The 19855-nt window shown below is 41.5% G+C and overlaps 1 protein-coding gene across 1 annotated transcript; it reads left to right on the top strand.

Annotated features, from left to right (window-relative positions):
- On the top strand, positions 1-19614 carry ifngr2 (interferon gamma receptor 2). Its single transcript, XM_061724327.1, has 7 exons — positions 1-188; positions 6879-6999; positions 7235-7404; positions 10277-10422; positions 15088-15229; positions 17157-17299; positions 18759-19614. The coding sequence occupies exons 1-7, from the start codon at positions 128-130 to the stop codon at positions 18849-18851; spliced, it is 876 nt and encodes a 291-aa protein (XP_061580311.1). The 5' UTR covers positions 1-127; the 3' UTR covers positions 18852-19614.
- The last annotated feature ends 241 nt before the right edge of the window (positions 19615-19855 follow it).

Raw genomic sequence — 19855 nt, 5'->3', positions numbered from 1 at the left:
CCGGTTTCCCAACACCAAGATGACGGACGGAACTTCCCAGAACTGTTGTCTATGTTTGAGGAAGTTTTATGTTTTTAGAACTCGGAGTTGTTGACGAGTCGTTGTTTTTGTTTTATTTGATTTAATCATGGACCTACGTATTGTTTTCCTCTCCGGACTGTTCCTGTGTCACGCTGCTTCATCCCCAGGTAAAGATCCGAACACCGAGCTGGAAACACGGAGCTGTAGACAGGAGTCCTGGCTGGGACTGGGACTGGGACTGGTTCCTGGGACTGGGACTGGGACTGGCTCTCTGTGGGACTGGTGGGACTGGAGAACGACCATGTAGATGATAATAATCACATAAATGTGTCTCAGTTGGTGTTCGGTGTGTTTTAGTTAAAGCTGAACGAAACTACAGCAGGTTTCGCTGCACACTTCCTGTTGTTGAGTTGATGTTTCTGTTTACACCAGTTTACACCAGTCCTCCATGGGAGACACCTGTAGGAAACCTCTCAGTAATAACCAGACTGAGTTAGCAGCAGGTGAGGTGAGGACAGTCCTGTCCTCACCTCACCTGTAACAGTGGTGGTTTGTCACTAGGGGGCGCTGGGGCGCTGGGGCGCCGCCCCCCTTAAAATGACAGGGACAAATATAGACACAGTACACATAAATTACGTAATAAAAAGTAATTATCACATCCGTGCACTCATAAAATGTGTCTAAATTAATTTTCCAAGCCTTTCCATCCCATACTGGGTTTATTCAGAGTTGTTTTTTGTGCAGACCGAAATACAGAGGTTTCAATGGCGAGGGGCGCCGGGGTGTTCTGCCAAATTCTGCTACATGATTGATAATATGGGATGTTGAGTATTTGATCCTTCAAAATACACTACCTATGACATAAATCGCATTACACTTTGTGAACATTATACGATAAAGAGAGAAAAAAAACAATTCTATCGCTTTATTTGATTCAGTCATTTGCCTTTATTTAACCAGTCAGGTCATTAAGAACATTCTTATTTACAATGACGGCCTGGCAAGAGACAAGGACCACTTGGGGAGAAAGGAAGTGGTTTAGGGAGTAAAACACAGTAAATCTGTAGCTCTACAAAGGTAGAAAACCATTAGGGAGCATTTTTTGGCAAAGCAGCAGAAATTGGCAGAACACCGGCCAAATGAGTGTGTATTGTATGTTCTTAAACTTTTCTTCCATGTAACTTCATGCTGGTTTCTAATTGGTTACTCAAAGATTCTCCTCCGTGGCCAATCAGCGTGTTTTCTGTCATTCTTCATCCAATCTGATTGATTCATGAGCTGTCAATCAAAGTCACACCCCTGACAGTGTAGACGCGACTGTAACTGTCACTCGCTACAAACGGAGTCACAACCACAAGACAGGAGACAATGGCAGCAGAAAAACTACATTCAGTTGTTTCATTACAAAATAATCATTTCAGGAGAGGATGTTGTGGAGTTGAACTATTCCAGCTGTTCATGGAGAACAATCTTGGGGAGGTCTTTCCAGAAACTGTCACTCTTTTAAAGATGCTCATCACCCATGAGCACAGCTGAAGCTGAGAGGCTTCTCAACCTTGAAAAGAGTGAAAACCGTTCTCAGAAACACCAGGACCAGGAGAGGCTGAATGCACCGGCCAATGCTCTCCATGGAAAACAGACTTGTTTGTGAAATGACAGATTTCAATCAGAAAGTCATTGAAACATTAGGGGGCACGGTGGTGCAGCAGGTAGTGCAGCTGTCTCACAGCAAGAGGGTCCTGGGTTCGATTCCTGCGGGGACGCTGTGGGCGCTGAAGTGCGTGTTAGTTCCCCCATGACTTCAGCGCCCACAACCTGGGTGGGGTTGGTGGAAGGATCTTTCTGTGTGGAGTTTGCATGTAGTTTGCATGTTCTCCCCGTATTCCCTTGGGTAGCTAATGTGAGCTACCCTCACAAAAACATGCAACAGTCCTGGGCTCTACTGCCCCCTCTGGCCAACCGGGGGACAGACAGGGTGGGGAGGATCCCCACCCTGTCTGGTGAAAAGAAGCTGCTCACTCCTCAGGTTAAGGAGGAGACCTGAGCTCAGTGCAGGAACTCCCGGGGTTGGTAGAGGGGAGCAATGCCCAGGACTGTTAGGTAGGAGCACTGGGTGATAAAATGGGGAAAAAACCGGGATAAAAATATTTAAAAAAGAAAAAAAAAAAAAGAAAGTCATTGAAACATTTGCTGGCCTGAAGGAGAGAAGAGCAGAATTTATGTTCAAGTAGAGTTTATAGTTGTGTTGTAATCCACACTCACCAGTGCGCCCGCCCAAAATTATTTATCACCAGCCGCCACTGGACAGGACAGGACAGGTGAGTGAGTGGCTAGGACAGGTGAGTGAGTGGCTAGGACAGGTGTGTGGCTAGGACAGGTGAGTGAGTGGCTAGGACAGGTGAGTGAGTGGCTAGGACAGGTGAGTGGCTAGGACAGGTGAGTGAGTGGCTAGGACAGGTGAGTGAGTGGCTAGGACAGGTGAGTGGCTAGGACAGGGGAGTGAGTGGCTAGGACAGGTGAGTGAGTGGCTAGGACAGGTGAGTGGCTAGGACAGGTGAGTGAGTGGCTAGGACAGGTGAGACCTCATCACATTCATTGATGCCAGTGACTTGAAGGGAGATTTGTTTTTCTGCAAACATGTTAATAACAGACCCATTACTGAGGAATTGATCAAAATAATAGACGTTTACTTAAAGGGGGCTGATCTGAAATGGAACTAATGGGGATCTGTACAGATCAGATCAGAGTTTATTTAGACGGGACAATGCATATTAATGAACACTACATTAATCAGTGTAAATACACCGGGTTTTAGCAGAAATGTTAGTTTCCACCTGCAGTCCCCACAGAAAACATAAAAATAATTCAGTCAAACAATACAATCAAACAAGGGAACAAACATCAAACATACATAGTAGCAAAATAGATTTAGCAGCATTTAAAAGCAGTATGGATTGTATCTAAAGTGACTTGAGCAAAAAATGCATATTACAATAATGAAATACCAGCGATGGTGATATTATGGTACTGAGAGTATCCAAGTTGTGTGACATACAAAGTGCGTGTTGCATCGCACATTGCCCTGTACGTACAAATTAAAACAGATAATTAACATTAAGACAAACTACACAGTGTTGTTCCTGCAATAGCCAGGATTTAAAATGTTTGGTGAAAGAGGTTAAAGTGGGGTTAAGATGGGGCTCAGAACAACACCACCAGAGAGTGGACTTGTGCAGCTCGCCGGGAGGAAATAGGAACTGCTTAGCTGTTTTGTTTCATTGTGAGTCCCACAGCTGACGCCAGGAAAGGTTTTTGAATTGTGGGTAAATATCTTCTTAGAGGAAGAAGACAATGAAAGTGCCTACGAGTTAAACAACAACAAGTTAACCGTGAAAATTGCGTACATCCGTGAAATTTTTCAAAAACTCATCTTAAGATGCAGGGCACTTAAATCCACCTTCCACAGCTGGCAGATAAAATCACATCAGTCACCAGAAAACTAGATATGTGGTAGAAACAAGTGAAAGAGGGGTATATTCACTTGTGAGCCTGAAATCATTTGTTGAGAGCAACAAGCTGCAGAACACAGTAATCCTGTGGATGAGTCCCATCTCTGCCCTGCAGAAACACTTCCAGAGGGATTTCCCAATGAAGGATTCCACTGAATATGACTGGATCTTTTCAGTTCAGTACATGCAGCTGACTTCAGCACTATAGGAGAGGAACCGTTTATTGATGTCACATGGGCTTCAACAGTAGGGAGGGGAATTGATCAGAGGTGTCTTCAGTATTCACATTCATTACTCAGGTACAAGTATAGATAATAATAATAATAATAATAATAATAATAATAATAATAATAATAAACTTTATTTGTATAGCACCTTTCATACATAAAATGCAACGCAAGGTGCTTCACATAAAAAGAAATTTAAGGCATAAAACATAACATAGAAATAGAGGGCATAAAACAAAAATCAAAGCAGCAAAGTGGAAGCAAAAACAATAGCAGTAAAGCAGCATAGTGAGGACATAACCAACACATAACCCAAAAGATCGATTAAAATAATCAAAATACAGACAGTATTTTAAAATAATTTAAAAGATCAATTAAAAGCAAGTGTGTAAAAGTATGAGAGTACTAGTACTAGAGTTTAAAAATACTCCTGTAGAAGTTGAAGTATCAACTCAAGTTTTTTACTCAAGTAAAAGTATAAAAGTACAGGTTTCAAAACTACTTAAAGTATAAAAGTAAAAGTAATGTAAGGGGAAAAAAAGCCATTAAGGACAAAAGCCATTGAAAATGAATGTATCTTAGTATAATGTAAATATATTAAAGAAGCATATATGTGTACTATTGAGCATTAACATGTGTTTCAGAGAGCAGCAGATATCAGAATCAGAATCAGAATCAGAAAAGGGTTTATTGCCAAGTTTTCACACGAGGAATTTGTTTTGGGGATTGGTGCAACACAATACAAATATAAAAACAAATATATAAGAGATAAAATAAAATTAAATGTATAAACAATAAAAAGTATAAACAGTAAAATAAAATGTAGACCGGAAATGTACAAAATGAGGTTTTAAAGTGCCGGGTGAGTCTGTACAAAAGTGACTTAGGAACTTAGGATAGGTAAAAAGTATAGACAGAAATGTACAATGAGGTTTGTAAAGTGCCGGATATGAGTCTGTGCAAAAGTTACAGGATTGGAGTTTTTACGTTAATGTAACGTAGAGTGGGATGGGGGGGCAGTCCGTGGTAGTCGGGGGGGGGGGGGATGGGGGACCGGGGCCTTGTTGATGAGGACAGCTGCAGACAGGAAAAAACTGTTCTTGTGGCGTGAGGTTTTGGTCCTGATGGACCGCAGCCTCCTGCCAGAGGGAAGAGTCTGAAACAGTTTGTGTCCGGGGTGGGAGGGGTCTGCTGCAATCTTTCCTGCACGCTTCAGGGTCCTGGAGGCTTCAGGGTCTGGAGAGATGGGAGGTTGCAGTCAATCACCTTCTCTGCAGAGTGGATGATACGCTGCAGCCTGCTCCTGTCCTTTACAGTGGCAGCAGCAACCAGATGGTGATGGAGGAGGTGAGGATGGACTCAATGATGGCCGTGTAAAACTGCACCATCATTGTCTTTGGCAGGTTGAACTTCTTCAGCTGCCGCAGGAAGTTCATCCTCTGCTGTGCTTTTTTGGTGAGGGAGGTGATGTTCAGCTCCCACTTGAGGTCCTGGGATATGATGACTAGTTACCTATAAGTATTGTAATGGTGCAAAAAGTCAAACGTTCATGTTCATGTTATCATTTATCCTAACCTTTATTGGAATGTACATCCAAGTTTAGTTGCAGGAATCTGAGGGAACGGATGTAAGAACAAAACTGGACAAGAACATCTGAAACAACCACAACCAAATTCACTCTATCCGGATGGAGCAATTTAACTGGATAGTTTTTATTAAAGGCTGAAATGAAATAGAGTAACGAGGCTGTTTTTAAAATGTAAGGAGTAAAAAGTACAGATAATTGCGTGAAAATGTAAGGAGTAAAAGTAAAAAGTCGTCTGAAAAATAATGACTCCAGTGAAGTATTAGTAGTAACCAAAATTTCTACTTAAGTAAGGTAACGAAGTATTTGTACTTTGTTACTTGACACTTCTGGAATTGATATGATTTTTACGATTCCAATTAAATTTTCGATTCTGCTTAACGATTCAGTTCTTAATCGATTCCCTTATCGATTCTCATTTGGGGAAAAGGGAAAACAATGAGGCAAATGGCACTAATAATATGATAGGCATGTTTGTTAATTAGTTACCTGCAGTAACACATGGAGTCAGCCAAGGACATGCTAACGTTGCTGCTGCTGCTGGGCTGAGAATTACTGACGTTGGTCCGGAGCAGATCCAAAACGCCACATTGATTGATAGTTATTGCATGTTGATAGTATTTCCTCCCTTTGATGAAATATTGACTTGGAAAGTACTGCAAGTTGTCTTGTTGTCGTCTTTTTTACTGAAATGTTACCGGACTGTCGAGCGTCGATTCCCATCCCTATTCAACAGCGAGGCTACAGTTTAACTCAGACGTTGGCTGCATTTTGGATGGGAATGTAAAGGACTACCAACTGCTTGGCGTAAGAGCCTGGGCCACACGTCTTCCTTTTGTCACATCATGTGTGTGTGAAAGCGGTTTCTCTGCAGTTGTTTCAATAAATAAAAAAAAAAAATACAGATGAAAGCCGCTCATTGTAATGGCACTTTTCCACCAGCACCTACTCGGCTCATCTCAACTCGGCCTGGTTTCTTTTCCATAACAATTCAGCACCCAGATGAGAAGTAGGAGGTTGGAGTGAAGCTGCTGTGACGTATTTGATTGTGTATCTAAATGAAGAAGACAACAACACTAAAGATGTAGAACCTGGAGGAGATGATAGATGTGCTGCTGGGTCTGTGACTTGTGTTTGATATCAAGTTAAAAAATGAGAGTGAGAGAAGCTTCAAGCGGAGACGCTTTTTAATTATTTTAGTTTGTCTCAGTGCTGCTGAAAAGTCAGCTGGAGCCGTGAGCAGCTATGAAGAGACAGAGCTCCTGGTAGATCTTTTAATGTCTCACTGTGTCTCCTCCGTTGCAGAGTTTATACCCAGTTTTAAACAGCTAACAATGTAAACCAGTCAAGCTATATTTTCCAGTTGTGAGTGAAATACGGACTGTATTTTCTGCCCATGTGCAGATGGAGCTCTGCAGTAAGAGGAGGTCAACTTGGACTAGTTTAGTTAAGTTTGTGACGCAGCGTTCCAGCTCCCGCGTTGAAGCTGAAGTGGAATTCAGAACAGTTTGAGAGTGTGTGTTTATTCTGTTCCAGCTCCGTCTGCAGAGATGCTGCCTGAGCCGTCCAACGTCTTCATAGATCAGTGGAACCTGACGTGGGCCCCGGCCCCGGGGCTCGAGGACAAGACCATCACTCATGTGGTGGAGTACCGGAGGTGAGGAGGCATGGTGTGTGTGTGTGTGTGTGTGTGTGTGTGTGTGTGTGTGTGTGTGTGTGTGTGTGTGTGTGTGTGTGTGTGTGTGTGTGTGTGTGTGTGTGTGTGTGTGTGTGTGTGTGTGTGTGTGTGTGTGTGTGTGTGTGTGTGTGTGTGTGTGTGTGTGTGTGTGTGTGTGTGTGTGTGTGTGTGTGTGTTTCATCCCTGCTCACTCCTGCATGTTTCTGTTCCTCAGCTTCAACAGTCACACATGGAGGGTTCTACCAGAGTGTGCCAACGTCTCTAGAAACTTCTGCGACTTCTCCCCCACGTCCAGGAAGAGTGATGATCGTTGCATCATGCTGCGGGTCCGAGCAGAGCAGCAGGGACGCAGATCTGTGCCGGTCCAGGCCTGCAGCACACGTGGTAACCCACCACTCTGTTCACACAGAGATAGAGACACATAGAAGGTTGTTTGTAGAAAGGATGAATTATACATATCCATGTAGTCAACAACACCAGGGATGTCTGCCCGTGATGCCCACAAGAAACCTTCACAACTACTGCAATTTACAATGGCCTAGCAATGCTAGGCCATTGTAAATTGCCCATAGCAGTAGTTGAAAACATGTATGCTGGGCTACCATACATGTTTGTGGACTGAGGGAGGAAGCTGGGAGGAAGCTGGGGAACCCAGAGAGCCAGCGGCCCACAGAAGGCCCAACCAGGAACCTGTCTGGGAGAAAACAGTGCTAACAACAAAGTCACCCTGCCGCCCTTATGTTATTATTTCCTTCATTTGAGAGTGAATGTTTTTTGTGTTACAGTAATCCCTGGTTTTTGGTGGGGGTTACGTTCCAAAAATAACCCATAGGTGAAATCCGTGAAGTAGCAACCTTTTTTTTTTTACAATTATTATACAAGGCTTCAAATTGCGGAGATCAGCCCCACTGCGACCCGATTAATTGGATTTAAATGGGAGAAAATGAAAAAATATTTTGAAAAAGAAATACAATAAGTACAGTAGGACAAATTGTGACTGGTGCATATTTCACTGCTCTTCTGATGCTGCTGCATTCTGACTCGCTCTGTAGCGTCTTTTTCTGCTAAAGCCGCGGTGCAGGAGTGTTTTTTTCATAGAAGAAAATAGTTATGGCTCGTTGTTGTCGCTCTTTTTTCTTCTGGACAAAAACATTCTTCTAAACCGACACCATGGATTATATCTGAGACTGTAATGCGCTGATGTTTGGGCAATGGAAATCAATTTCCACTTGAATGTGTATAGTTCCAGTAAAGCGTTGTTACTACTGCCCGAGCTCCCGTAGCTCTGTAATTCTGCAGTGCAGTGTCTTCAGTAGCCTGGAAAGGTCTAGTGTTTGAACATTAGACAATGTGCCTTGTGGACAACAATTGTGGGCATCGACAGTGACTGCGTTTCCAGCATCAATAACCCTTTTAAAACCCGAATATTGGCAATAACCCGAATTTGCACGGCCATGTAAACACCAATAACCTCTTTGAATAACCAGAATTTGCTCATATTCAGGTTTTTAAAAACCCCAATATGAGCCCTGGGTTACTCCTTTTAAAACCCGAATATTGGGTCATGTAAACGTTGCACGAAGCAGTATTTGTTTTGAATTTGGATACAGGAAGAAGAAGCGGAAATGAGGGGAATTGTGTCATGACGTTCTCCATACGTCACTGGTTTGATCCAGATATCCCAAATGATTAATTACCATGTAAACGGAATATTCCCAATGTTTCAGTAACCGGAATATTAGCAATAACCCGAATTTCGACTGCATGTAAATGTAATCTATGTTGCCTGTCAAGAATTTAGTCCGTGGCAGCTAAAAGTACCCGTGCTGCCTAATTGGCACGTCTTGAATACAAACAATCCAAGGCTCAATACTGCATACAGCTATTTTTAGCTGATAATTTTATACTAAACAAACTTTCCTTTTTTTTCCACTTTTTCTTTGACTAGGTAAATTGCTTAAATTCAAATACTAGGTGTAGTGTTTATCCCCTAGTCCTCCTTTATTCACAGCTGGCATATTAAATTCAATGAGAACGCTTAGCACCAAGTAGCTGAAGTCTAACGTTCAGCCGTTTAAGTCCTAGACTAGAATGTTAAAGACCAAACCTTATTCTATATATATTTGTGGTTTACTATGATGTTACTATAATTATACCCGTATAGCCATCATGGATGAGAAATCTATCAATGAAAAGCAAAACAGTTTTTTTTACGAGGCTGTAAATATGTACAGACATTATATTCGATATCTTGCAATGCCTTTATAGTCTTGACTTCTGTTACCTCAACTCCACTGATTTCCTTCTTATAGTCTCATAAAGCTGATTTTCTTTTCTGTTTCTCTTTTTTTGAAGGAATTAAACTGAGTCGCACTTCTGTCATTTAAAGCTGCATTTTAATTGGCTCATCAGTCGGCGTGTCGTAGGTTTCAGACATGGTAGTGAGATCAAGTCTGGTGGCAGGAGTAGCAGGGCCTTGCCCTAATTCTAGGCAAGGCAAGTTTATTAGTATAGCACAATTCAACACAAGGTAATTCAAAGTGATTTACAGCAACATTAAAAGCGGCAAGACACAATTAAACAGTAAATAACAAATAAAATGATGAGAGGTAAAATAATAAAGAGCACCAGTTGTTATAAAGTAAGGTCAGTAGAGTACAGCAGGTTCATCTCATTCTTACAATGGCAAGAATTATGTTTCTATACGGTCAAAACGTACAAAGACCGGGTACAAATACAGTATTACAAAAGTAAACTAACAATTCGTGCGGCAAATTAAACCAATTTGACAATTCTGTGCCACAATGCCTGCCTTCAGGGCTTATCTATAACTTTGCATGGTTTTCAAAAAGTATTTAATTTAAGAGTACACTTAAATAACAAATAAAATGAAATAAAATGATAAGAAAAGAGGGAAAATAATAAAAAGCAAAAGTTGTTAAATTCTACACATTAAAATGAGACCAGTGTGATAATGGTGGTGCCATCGCTCACATTGTACAACGTGACACATCCCATTTTGACCTGCGATGATAAAGATTTCCACAATTCTTTCACGGCAGCCATCTTTTGTCTGAGACAGCCATACATTGTGCAGCGTGTAGGAGCAAGAAAAAAACCAAACAACAAGGCTCTGAAGCTGTTTTCCATGTTGTTCTGATCTTCATGTAACTGATTGTGGTGAGCTGGTTGGTATGAGTTAAACTGTCCTGTACCGTGAGCCGGTCCTGAATGTGCTGGTTCTGTGTTCCTGCAGGGGGCTTGTGCAGCCCAGAGTTCAGCATGACTGCAGCGCCGGGATCAATCACCGTTCACCTGAACAGAAACAGCTGTTTATTCATGGACTACGCAGATCACTCCCAGCATCGCATCTACTTTGGGAAGGAAGGAGAGAAACTGCAGGTGAGAAGTCAAGCTTTCAGCTGCTTCCTCTCAACCACAGGAAGGTTCCAGTTACAACATTACAATTACACCGGGCCCTCGCGCCTGCAATTTTCACCAATAAAGGTCAAGGACTCAAAACTAATTCCATGACACCACCCATGACTCTCTATGTCAAACCATTCAAAAGGTATTGCAGAAAATAGGATCTTTCAAATATGGACCAATCAGCTACTAGTATCACTTCCTGTTTAATGTTGAAGTTTGAAGCGGCGCCACGGTCACACCATTTCACGAAAACTCACAATTTTGATAACTTTTCATCGTTAACGTCTTTTATGTCTCCTGAGCAAGTTTTATGTCGAACGGACGATCCTGCTAGGAGGAGTTCCTTAAAGTACGACCCGTGAAAATGGCATAAATTGCACCAAAATGACACGATTAATTCAAAATGGCCGACTTCCTGTTCGGTTTAGGCCATGGCGCCAAGAGACTTTTCTCAAGTTACGACATGATACAGGTGTGTACCGATTTTCGTACATGTACGTCAAACCGTATTGTGGGGCTTGAGGCACAAAGTTTTCTAGGGGGCGCTGTTGAGCCGTTAGGCCACGCCCATTTATGCAAACCATTAAATATCACATTTATCACCAGGCCTGGTTTGGTGCAAAATTTGGTGACTTTTGGGGCACGTTTAGGGGGAAAAAAGGCCCTCATTTCGTCGGAAGAAAAACAAAAAAATTCCTCCAGATACAATAGTTTAATTACACACATGATTACAGGTGAAACCATGATTACTTCGTGAAATATACAAATAATTCAATATTTACAAACTAAATCCAGGAAAAGTATTTATACACTACACACATTGTGACCAAGTGAATTGAGTAAATAACCGAACGGCAAACAAACATCTAAACAAAACAAACAAAATCCCCATCCATCCCCCTGGCTATTGCATGACACCCTCACAGAAACAATATGCACATTTCCATTAGCAGAGTTTTCTGGGAACTTTTTTGGGGCAAGATAATTTCCTCCAGGGTGAAAAACTGCTGGGGTCTCTGCTGCTCAGGATCTCTAACTCCATTCAGCAGGTGAACATGAATCCTGTGAACATGAATAATGTGAACATGAATCATGTGACCACAGCTCATTTGAACCATTTGTACCTGACGTATTTAGCTGCAAGTACATTGGGTCAGATGGCCGTTGGTTCAGGCCTTGTTGGTGCACTGCACCAATGAAGAGTTGTGGAAGTGAAACTGTGAAACTGAGAGCACATGGTTTCAGTAAAGGACCAACAATGAGGACTCAGCCCAGAGCCGGCCCAAGGCATAAGTGAACTAAGTGGCTGCTTAGGGGCCCCGTGACCACTAGGGGGCCCCCAAGAGTTAAAAAAATAAAAATGTTTATGTGTGAGTGATAATTCATACATTATCAAAGGTATGTTATTGTACAAAAACACAATAATTAACATTATTACATAAACGCTATAGTACTATATCACTTTATGTATTAAGTGTAAATCAACCCCTGGCCGCTCTTGTAGCTGAATTTGCTCCAATTTCAGATTAAAAACCATACAGGACTGTCTCAGAAAATTAGAATATTGTGATTTTCTGTAATGCAATTACAAAAACAAAAATGTCACACATTCTGGATTCATTACAAATCAACTGAAATATTTCAAGCCTTTTATTATTTTAATATTGCTGATCATGGCTTACAGTTTAAGAAAACTCAAATATTCTATCTCAAAAAATTAGAATATTCTGGAAATCTTAATCTTAAACTATAAACCATAATCAGCAATATTAAAATAATAAAAGGCTTGCAATATTTCAGTTGATTTGTAATGAATCCAGAATGTATGACATTTTTGTTTTTTTAATTGCATTACAGAAAATAAAGAACTTTATCACAATATTCTAATTTTCTGAGACAGTCCTGTAGATGGTAAAAACCTGCGAGGCTGACAATAGGATGATGGAAACAACACTGCAACTGTGACCTTTGACCTTTGACCTGTTGCTTCTCTGTGTGGCCAGTAGGGCAGTTGACTTTGATCAATATTAATTGAAAGTTTGTTAATCTGTTGTTGCTTCCATGGTCTTAATCCCTGTGGATTACAATCTAACTACAACAAAAAGTTCTTCCATTTAGTTTTACAAGTGTATTTGTAATGAAAGGGAAGAACATGAAATAAGTTTATAGTGAGTGTGTGAATGATCAATAATCAGTGTTATTGGCAGTAAGAGAGGGCCCCCTAGGGCCCCATGGAGGCCTGGGCCGGCCCTGGCTCAGCCATCGTTGCAGACCCATCCAAGTTACTGGCCCTAGTTCCCCCCAAAATGAAACATTCCACCAGTTTATACCCTTGTGGGAACTGGGATGGCCCAATGGGAAACTGGAACACCCACACCAGTCCCCACCTTAGTGGCCCCTGGAGTTCTTACTGGTTCTCAGCAGGGAGAAATGCCAACTAGAAGGTTCTCACCCTGGTGGACACTGTATTTAAAAAATTCTTAAAAATGTATTTTCTTTTCTACTGCCATGTGTATATTCTGTGCAATATTTTCATTTTTTCCTAACTTTTTCATTTTCTTATAAACATACAAATTTCTTTGTACTTAAAAAAAAAAAGTTTTTATGTATCAGATCAGCCCTGCACAATTTTAGGGTTAAAGGAAATACTAGAAATGTTCTGTACATTTTCTTTGCATTGCATTATTTCCTCTAGTGCTGTAATTCTATTCAATTGTATTATTATTTTATAAAGCTTCCTCATTGCCAATTAAAGCAGCACAACGTAACTTTCAGCTTTTCTGAGTTTGGCGGCATCTTTTGGACAAAAGCGATAGTGTTTTACCAGAAAGAACACTACGTTTCCCATGAGCACCAGCGCGTACTGCCGGAAAACTCCTGTCCCGTCGCTGCATTTGTTTTGAGAGAAGACGGGACACTTTTCTGTTTCACCAAGTGAACAGACGGAACACAAAAAAAAAGATGTTAAACTGCTGGAAAGGAACTGGAATTTACCGGGATACCTTAAACAAGGAAGCCAGGGAGCGGTATATGGAGAAAATAATGATTATTAACGGTCTGGATCCATATGAAATCCCTACTAAGAGCCATGTGTTTCAATAAATTTGTATAATAGTACAACATACAGTACATGTTTTGTATCACTCTTACTTCTCTTTTCTTTTTTTTTGACTGCTATATTATGTTGAAGAGGCTCCGAGGCGTGAGCAATATTTTTGTTTTCCTCGTGAGATTATTTTTTTCCTCTGCAGCTACAAATAAGAGTTAATATTTTTTCCTCAACAAACTAGTTTTATCTGAAGATTGGGGTTAATTGCACCGCAGAGAGCTGGCCAGCAACTGCGTTTAGCTGGAGAAGTGGGGAATAAAACCCGTGTTTTGATCCAACGCCCGTCTGTGTGAGTGTTTGTGGTTTAAGGCTGATTTATGGTTCTGCGTTAAATCGACGCAGAGCCTACGGCGTAGGGTACGCGGCGACACGCACCGTACGCCGTAGCTCTGCGTCGATTTAACGCAGAACCATAAATCATGCTTTACTGTGTGTTTGGTCGTTACAGCCGCGATCCAAAGCGAGCCGACGACTCTTTCACTCTTTTACTCTGTTATATCAGATACTTGGTCTCCGTGGTTCTGCCTCCGAGCAGGAAACCATTGAAAAGTTAAACCATTAGGATCTTTTCCCCACGTCTGTTATGTGGAGCTGCTGCAGCCACAACACAGCAACAGGTTCTGCGGAGCTCTACGCTCCACGCCCCGCCCATTTTCGTCTCGACTGCGAATCGGGAAGGAGGGGGAAGTGACGTATGCCGTAAAGCAGTCAAAGTCGTAACGATTTGTAGTTTTTTAGTGTGGCAGGGTTCCTACCATGCTCCTCAAAGTTACATAGTGCCAGTGAAGGTGATACAGACCCCTCAGACCATGACAGAGGTTCATTAAACCTGTTGGAAGTTGATGTACCATCACAATGATGATGATGAAATATGATATTAAGGTGGAAAAGTTACGTAGTGTCGCTTTAAACAATTTTATGATCACTATTATTATTCTGTGTCTGTTGTCAGTAATTTTAGAATTACCAAAACCCAAGACAAATGTGAAAACATTCTAATTTTGATGGACATTTACATTTGTATCATAACAATTCTCTCTCTTGTTTTATCAGGAATATACAGGACTGTCTCAGAAAATTAGAATATTGTGATTTTCTGTAATGCAATTACAAAAACAAAAATGTCATACATTGTGGATTCATTACAAATCAACTGAAATATTGCAAGCCTTTTATTATTTTAATATTGCTGATCATGGCTTACAGCTTAAGAAAACTCAAATATCCTATCTAAAAAAATTAGATATTCTGGGAATCTTAATCTTAAACTGTAAACCATAATCAGCAATATTAAAATAATAAAAGGCTTGCAATATTTCAGTTGATTTGTAATGAATCCAGAATGTATGACATTTTTGTTTTTTTAATTGCATTACAGGAAATAAAGAACTTTATCACAATATTCTAATTTTCTGAGACAGTCCTGTATGTTATAGTGTTAACTGTGAGAGCTGTATGACTGGGATACAGTGACAACAAAAGGCTTCCTTTATTCCTTGTAAATATGTGAATTCCCCATTTCCCCGTAGCTGTTCAGAGAGGCTGCTTCCTCCCAGTTCATCAGGGATCTGGAGGTGGGACAGAAGTACTGCGCCAAGGTGGAGTTCCTGCTCTACGACAAGCCGTACGGAGCAGCCAGCTGCCTCCAGTGTGAGGTGGTTCCAGCACCAGGTGAGACTGAAGCTCTGCTTCCACACACCTGCAGAACCAGAACCTTCTGGTTTTATCTCTCTGGACAACACCACCTTAACAAGAAGCAAGTGACTTCTAATGGCGCTTTTCCACTAGTTCCTACTCAGCCCGACTCTCCTCAGTTTGGTTCTTTTCCACCAGGGGTCTAACGTGCGGAGTAGATACTTTTCTGTATCTATTCTGCTGAGGTTCTAAGCTGCTGAGTCGGCTGTATCTGACATCATCACACTACAGGCCACCGATTGGTCGGGGGGTTGGAGTCAGACGTCTGAGTCAGGAGGAGGAAATCAGAGAAAGAGACTCTGACGGATTCTTGTTCATTTTATTCAACCAGCAATGGCAGCAAAAGTCTGTCTCACTAATCTTAATAGAATAGAATAGGATGTCTTTATTGTCATTTTTACAGGTACAACGAAATTGGATGCATCTTCTTTAAGGTGCATGGTTTAAAAAAAATATGTATTAAAACAACAACTATAAAAATAAATAATCTCTAAAAGGACACAAACAGGAAGACAACATACAGTATTCACATTGGCAGGTATTGCAGGATTCTATGGCAGGTATTGCAGGATTCTATGGCAGGTATTGCAGGATTCTATGGCAGGTATTGCAGGATTCTATGGCAGGTATTGCAGGATTCTATGGCAGGTATTGCAGGATTCTATGGCAGGTATTGCAGGATTCTATGGCAGGTATTGCAGGATTCTATGGCAGGTATTGCAGGATTCTATGGCAGGTATTGCAGGATTCTATGGCAGGTATTGCAGGATTCTATGGCAGGTATTGCAGGATTCTATGGCAGGTATTGCAGGATTCTATGGCAGGTATTGCAGGATTCTATGGCAGGTATTGCAGGATTCTATGGCAGGTATTGCAGGATTCTATGGCAGGTATTGCTGGTTCTATGGCAGGTATTGCAGGATTCTATAGCAGGTATTGCAGGATTCTATGGCAGGTATTGCAGGATTCTATGGCAGGTATTGTAGGATTCTATAGCAGGTATTGCAGGGTTCTATGGCAGGTATTGCAGGATTCTATGGCAGGTATTGCAGGATTCTATGGCAGGTATTGCAGGTTCTATAGCAGGTATTGCAGGATTCTATGGCAGGTATTGCAGGATTCTATGGCAGGTATTGCAGGATTCTATGGCAGGTATTGCAGGATTCTATGGCAGGTATTGCAGGATTCTATGGCAGGTATTGCAGGATTCTATGGCAGGTATTGCAGGATTCTATGGCAGGTATTGCAGGATTCTATGGCAGGTATTGCAGGATTCTATGGCAGGTATTGCAGGATTCTATGGCAGGTATTGCAGGATTCTATGGCAGGTATTGCAGGATTCTATGGCAGGTATTGCAGGATTCTATGGCAGGTATTGCAGGATTCTATGGCAGGTATTGCAGGATTCTATGGCAGGTATTGCAGGATTCTATGGCAGGTATTGCAGGATTCTATGGCAGGTATTGCAGGATTCTATGGCAGGTATTGCAGGATTCTATGGCAGGTATTGCAGGATTCTATGGCAGGTATTGCTGGTTCTATGGCAGGTATTGCAGGATTCTATGGCAGGTATTGCAGGTTCTATGGCAGGTATTGTAGGATTCTATGGCAGGTATTGCAGGTTCTATGGCAGGTATTGTAGGATTCTATGGCAGGTATTGCAGGTTCTATGGCAGGTATTGTAGGGTTCTATGGCAGGTATTGCAGGTTCTATGGCAGGTATTGATGGTTCTATGGCAGGTATTGCACGGTTCTATAGCAGGTATTGCACAGTTCGGTCAGTATTGCACATGTAAAAAGTCAGTTTGAGTATTTAGCAGTATTATTGAGTGTAGTTATGCAGTTATTTACATGCTGGCTAATGGTTGACTATGTCTGTTTTTTACTCTCTATCATTTTCCAGATGATTCCAAGCGGACGGTAACCATAGTAACCGTGGTGATTGTGCTCGTCATCCTGGTCCTGGTCCCCATCATTTCCTACGTGCTCATCTGGAGACCCAAGGCCATCAAGAAGATCCTGAAACCCCAGTACCACATCCCAGCTGTAAGCCCTTCCCCAGAGCTGCTTACACACTCATCTGTGTATCTTTATAAGATACAAATATGAGACCTCTTTGTTAGCACAGATAGTCGTGTACTTGCAGTGAATGGACCCCTCTCCAAAATACTAGTCATCTCAGTTATAAAAACCTTACAACAATCATATGGTCAATTGGTATTAGTTTCAGACAAATATAAGTAAGGTATTATCCCGCTTATACCACGGTCACTTACCAAAAAACATAAATATGAAATTCAGTTCAGTTCTTCATGCTTTAATGTGTTTTCAGTGTAAATCATTAGTTTTATAACAACCACAGCTGAGCGGCTGAGCGACTATTTAATCTCTCGTCTGCAGCCGTTGGAACCTGGTAAGTTACAAAGTTTTTTAACAAGCCATAACTCAGTTTCCTTGGTAACGGGAGATATTCTAGTCCGCTCAGCTCCGCTCAGCTAGTTTCTTTTCTCTCCTCTTCTGCATCCCAGTCATCAAAATTGTTAAATTCACCAAATCAATTAAAAGAAATGACAAAACCACTCATGTCTCCGTCCTGCAGTAGCCGGCTCTTCTTCTCTGAATCTCCGTTGCCGTGGTTACCACCTGGCAGTTGATCCAGCACAATGATATTAAAGTTATCAGGCAATTTGACCGAACTTGTTTTCTAGGTGTAGGTTATCACTTTTAACCTACACCTGCCAGCCAATCAGAATCCAGTATTCACACAGACCAGGGTATAATATCAGATAAACAACAACATAAAACTAGTCCTTTGTTGAAAAAAAAAAAAAAAAATCCGATTCTAAAGCCATTATCATATTAATTGTATGTCTAAAGATAGATTTTTATTTCATTTATTTTTCTTCATCATTACATTACAACTTTTGGTATTTTTTTTGTTTATGCCCAAAAAAGGAATGTTTTGTTGGACACAAGAATAACTGGGCCATGTTTTTGCCTTTAAATATGTTTAAAGGTATGAAAACATTAAAGTTTTCAGTTATAATTGCATAAATTGTCTATATTTCATTACTTTATATACTGTCTTGGGGTTACATTTGCATAAAATGCTAAAAACTCATCTGAGAGACGTGGCTGGGGGGGTTGGCTGAGCTACAATTTTACAAATTAGCAGTTGTCTGGAATGTTTGTGAATAATATTCTCCCTGTAGGATGCTGATCTGTTGTATTTTCCTAATACCAAGGCTCACAACAATCAATATTATTCTTTAACCCTTGTGCTGTCTTCGGGTCAAGGAAGGAGGAAGGGAAAAAGGAAGGAAAGGAGAAAAGAGGAAGGGAGAGAGCAGGAGGAAAGAAGGAAGGAAGGGAAAAAAGAAGGAAGAAAGGAAGGAGAATTAGGTCATTTTGACCCAAAGACAGTACAAGGGTTAATCATTGAATTGGAATAGAAGGGGGTAGTGATTTTGGATGATGACTTTTCCTCTTCTCTCTTCTCTTCTAGTCTTTGCAGCCTTCAGACATTAAGAATGTCTACGTACTCAGCAGTTCCAACCAGGAGGACTATGATCTAATCTCCGGCATGACGCCACGGTAACCCAGAGGAGACAGAAACAATCCCCCCCCCCCGACCTTAATGTGCTGAAACTGGAGGTGTGAACTACTGAGAACTCTCAATCCCAGCTGGGCTGAGAGGAATGCTGGAAAATGATTCCCTGTGAATGTTTGTGAGCCCTGTGGATGTCCAGGTCCGGAGGGGGTCGGCCGTCCCTTCCTGTAGCAGTCCCAGCCCGGACCACTGGGGGGAGCTGCATGTGTGAAATGAAGGGGGAACTCATTTTGGTCTCTAATGATGATTTGAGGCAGCTTCCATCATCACTCCCACCATCCTTTTAAACAAAGTAGCCCGGCCTCCCTGACGCGAGCGCCGCCTGCAGAACCGGTTCCAGTTCCAGCTCCTGAGACGCCTCAGTCAGACTCCCCGCCCTGAGCTTGATTGACAGGCAGCTCAGCCAACGGCAGCACAGAACATTTCCACATCAGTCATCGTCCTGCCAGGGAGCTCAGCCGAGCAAACAGCAGCCACACCAACCCAGCGCTGAAGAAAACACAGACACCGTCTTCAGCTTTCCCACCAAAACAACATTCAAAAGCAGGATATTCTGCTGGAACATCGACCTGGCTGTTCTGCACCTCCTCCCCCGGGGATCAGTGTCAGGATCCTGAGCACACTGCAAAAACTCCAAATCTTACCAGGAATATTTGTCTTATTTCTAGTTAAAATGTCTCATTTTTAGTCAAAAAATCTCATTACACTTAAAACAAGAGTCATTACCAGAAAAATAACTTATTTGACAATTTTCACCTGTTTCAAGTAAATTTTCACTTGAAATATGTAGAAAAATCTGCCAGTGGAACAAGATTTATCTTCTCATTACAAGCAAAAAAATCTTGTTCCACTGGCAGATTTTTCTACTTATTTTAAGTGAAAATCTACTTGAAACAGGTGAAAATTGTGTTTTTTTTTTCCAGTGATGAGTCTTGTTTTAAAGGAGCTTGAGGCCGGATTGTGGCAGGATTTAAGAAAAAAAATGCGTATAC

Source organism: Cololabis saira, chromosome 6, assembly GCF_033807715.1.
Source record: "Cololabis saira isolate AMF1-May2022 chromosome 6, fColSai1.1, whole genome shotgun sequence".
Lineage (NCBI taxonomy): Eukaryota > Metazoa > Chordata > Actinopteri > Beloniformes > Belonidae > Cololabis > Cololabis saira.
The sequence above is the reverse complement of the archived record's forward strand: the minus strand, read 5'-3'. Positions and strand labels throughout refer to the sequence as shown.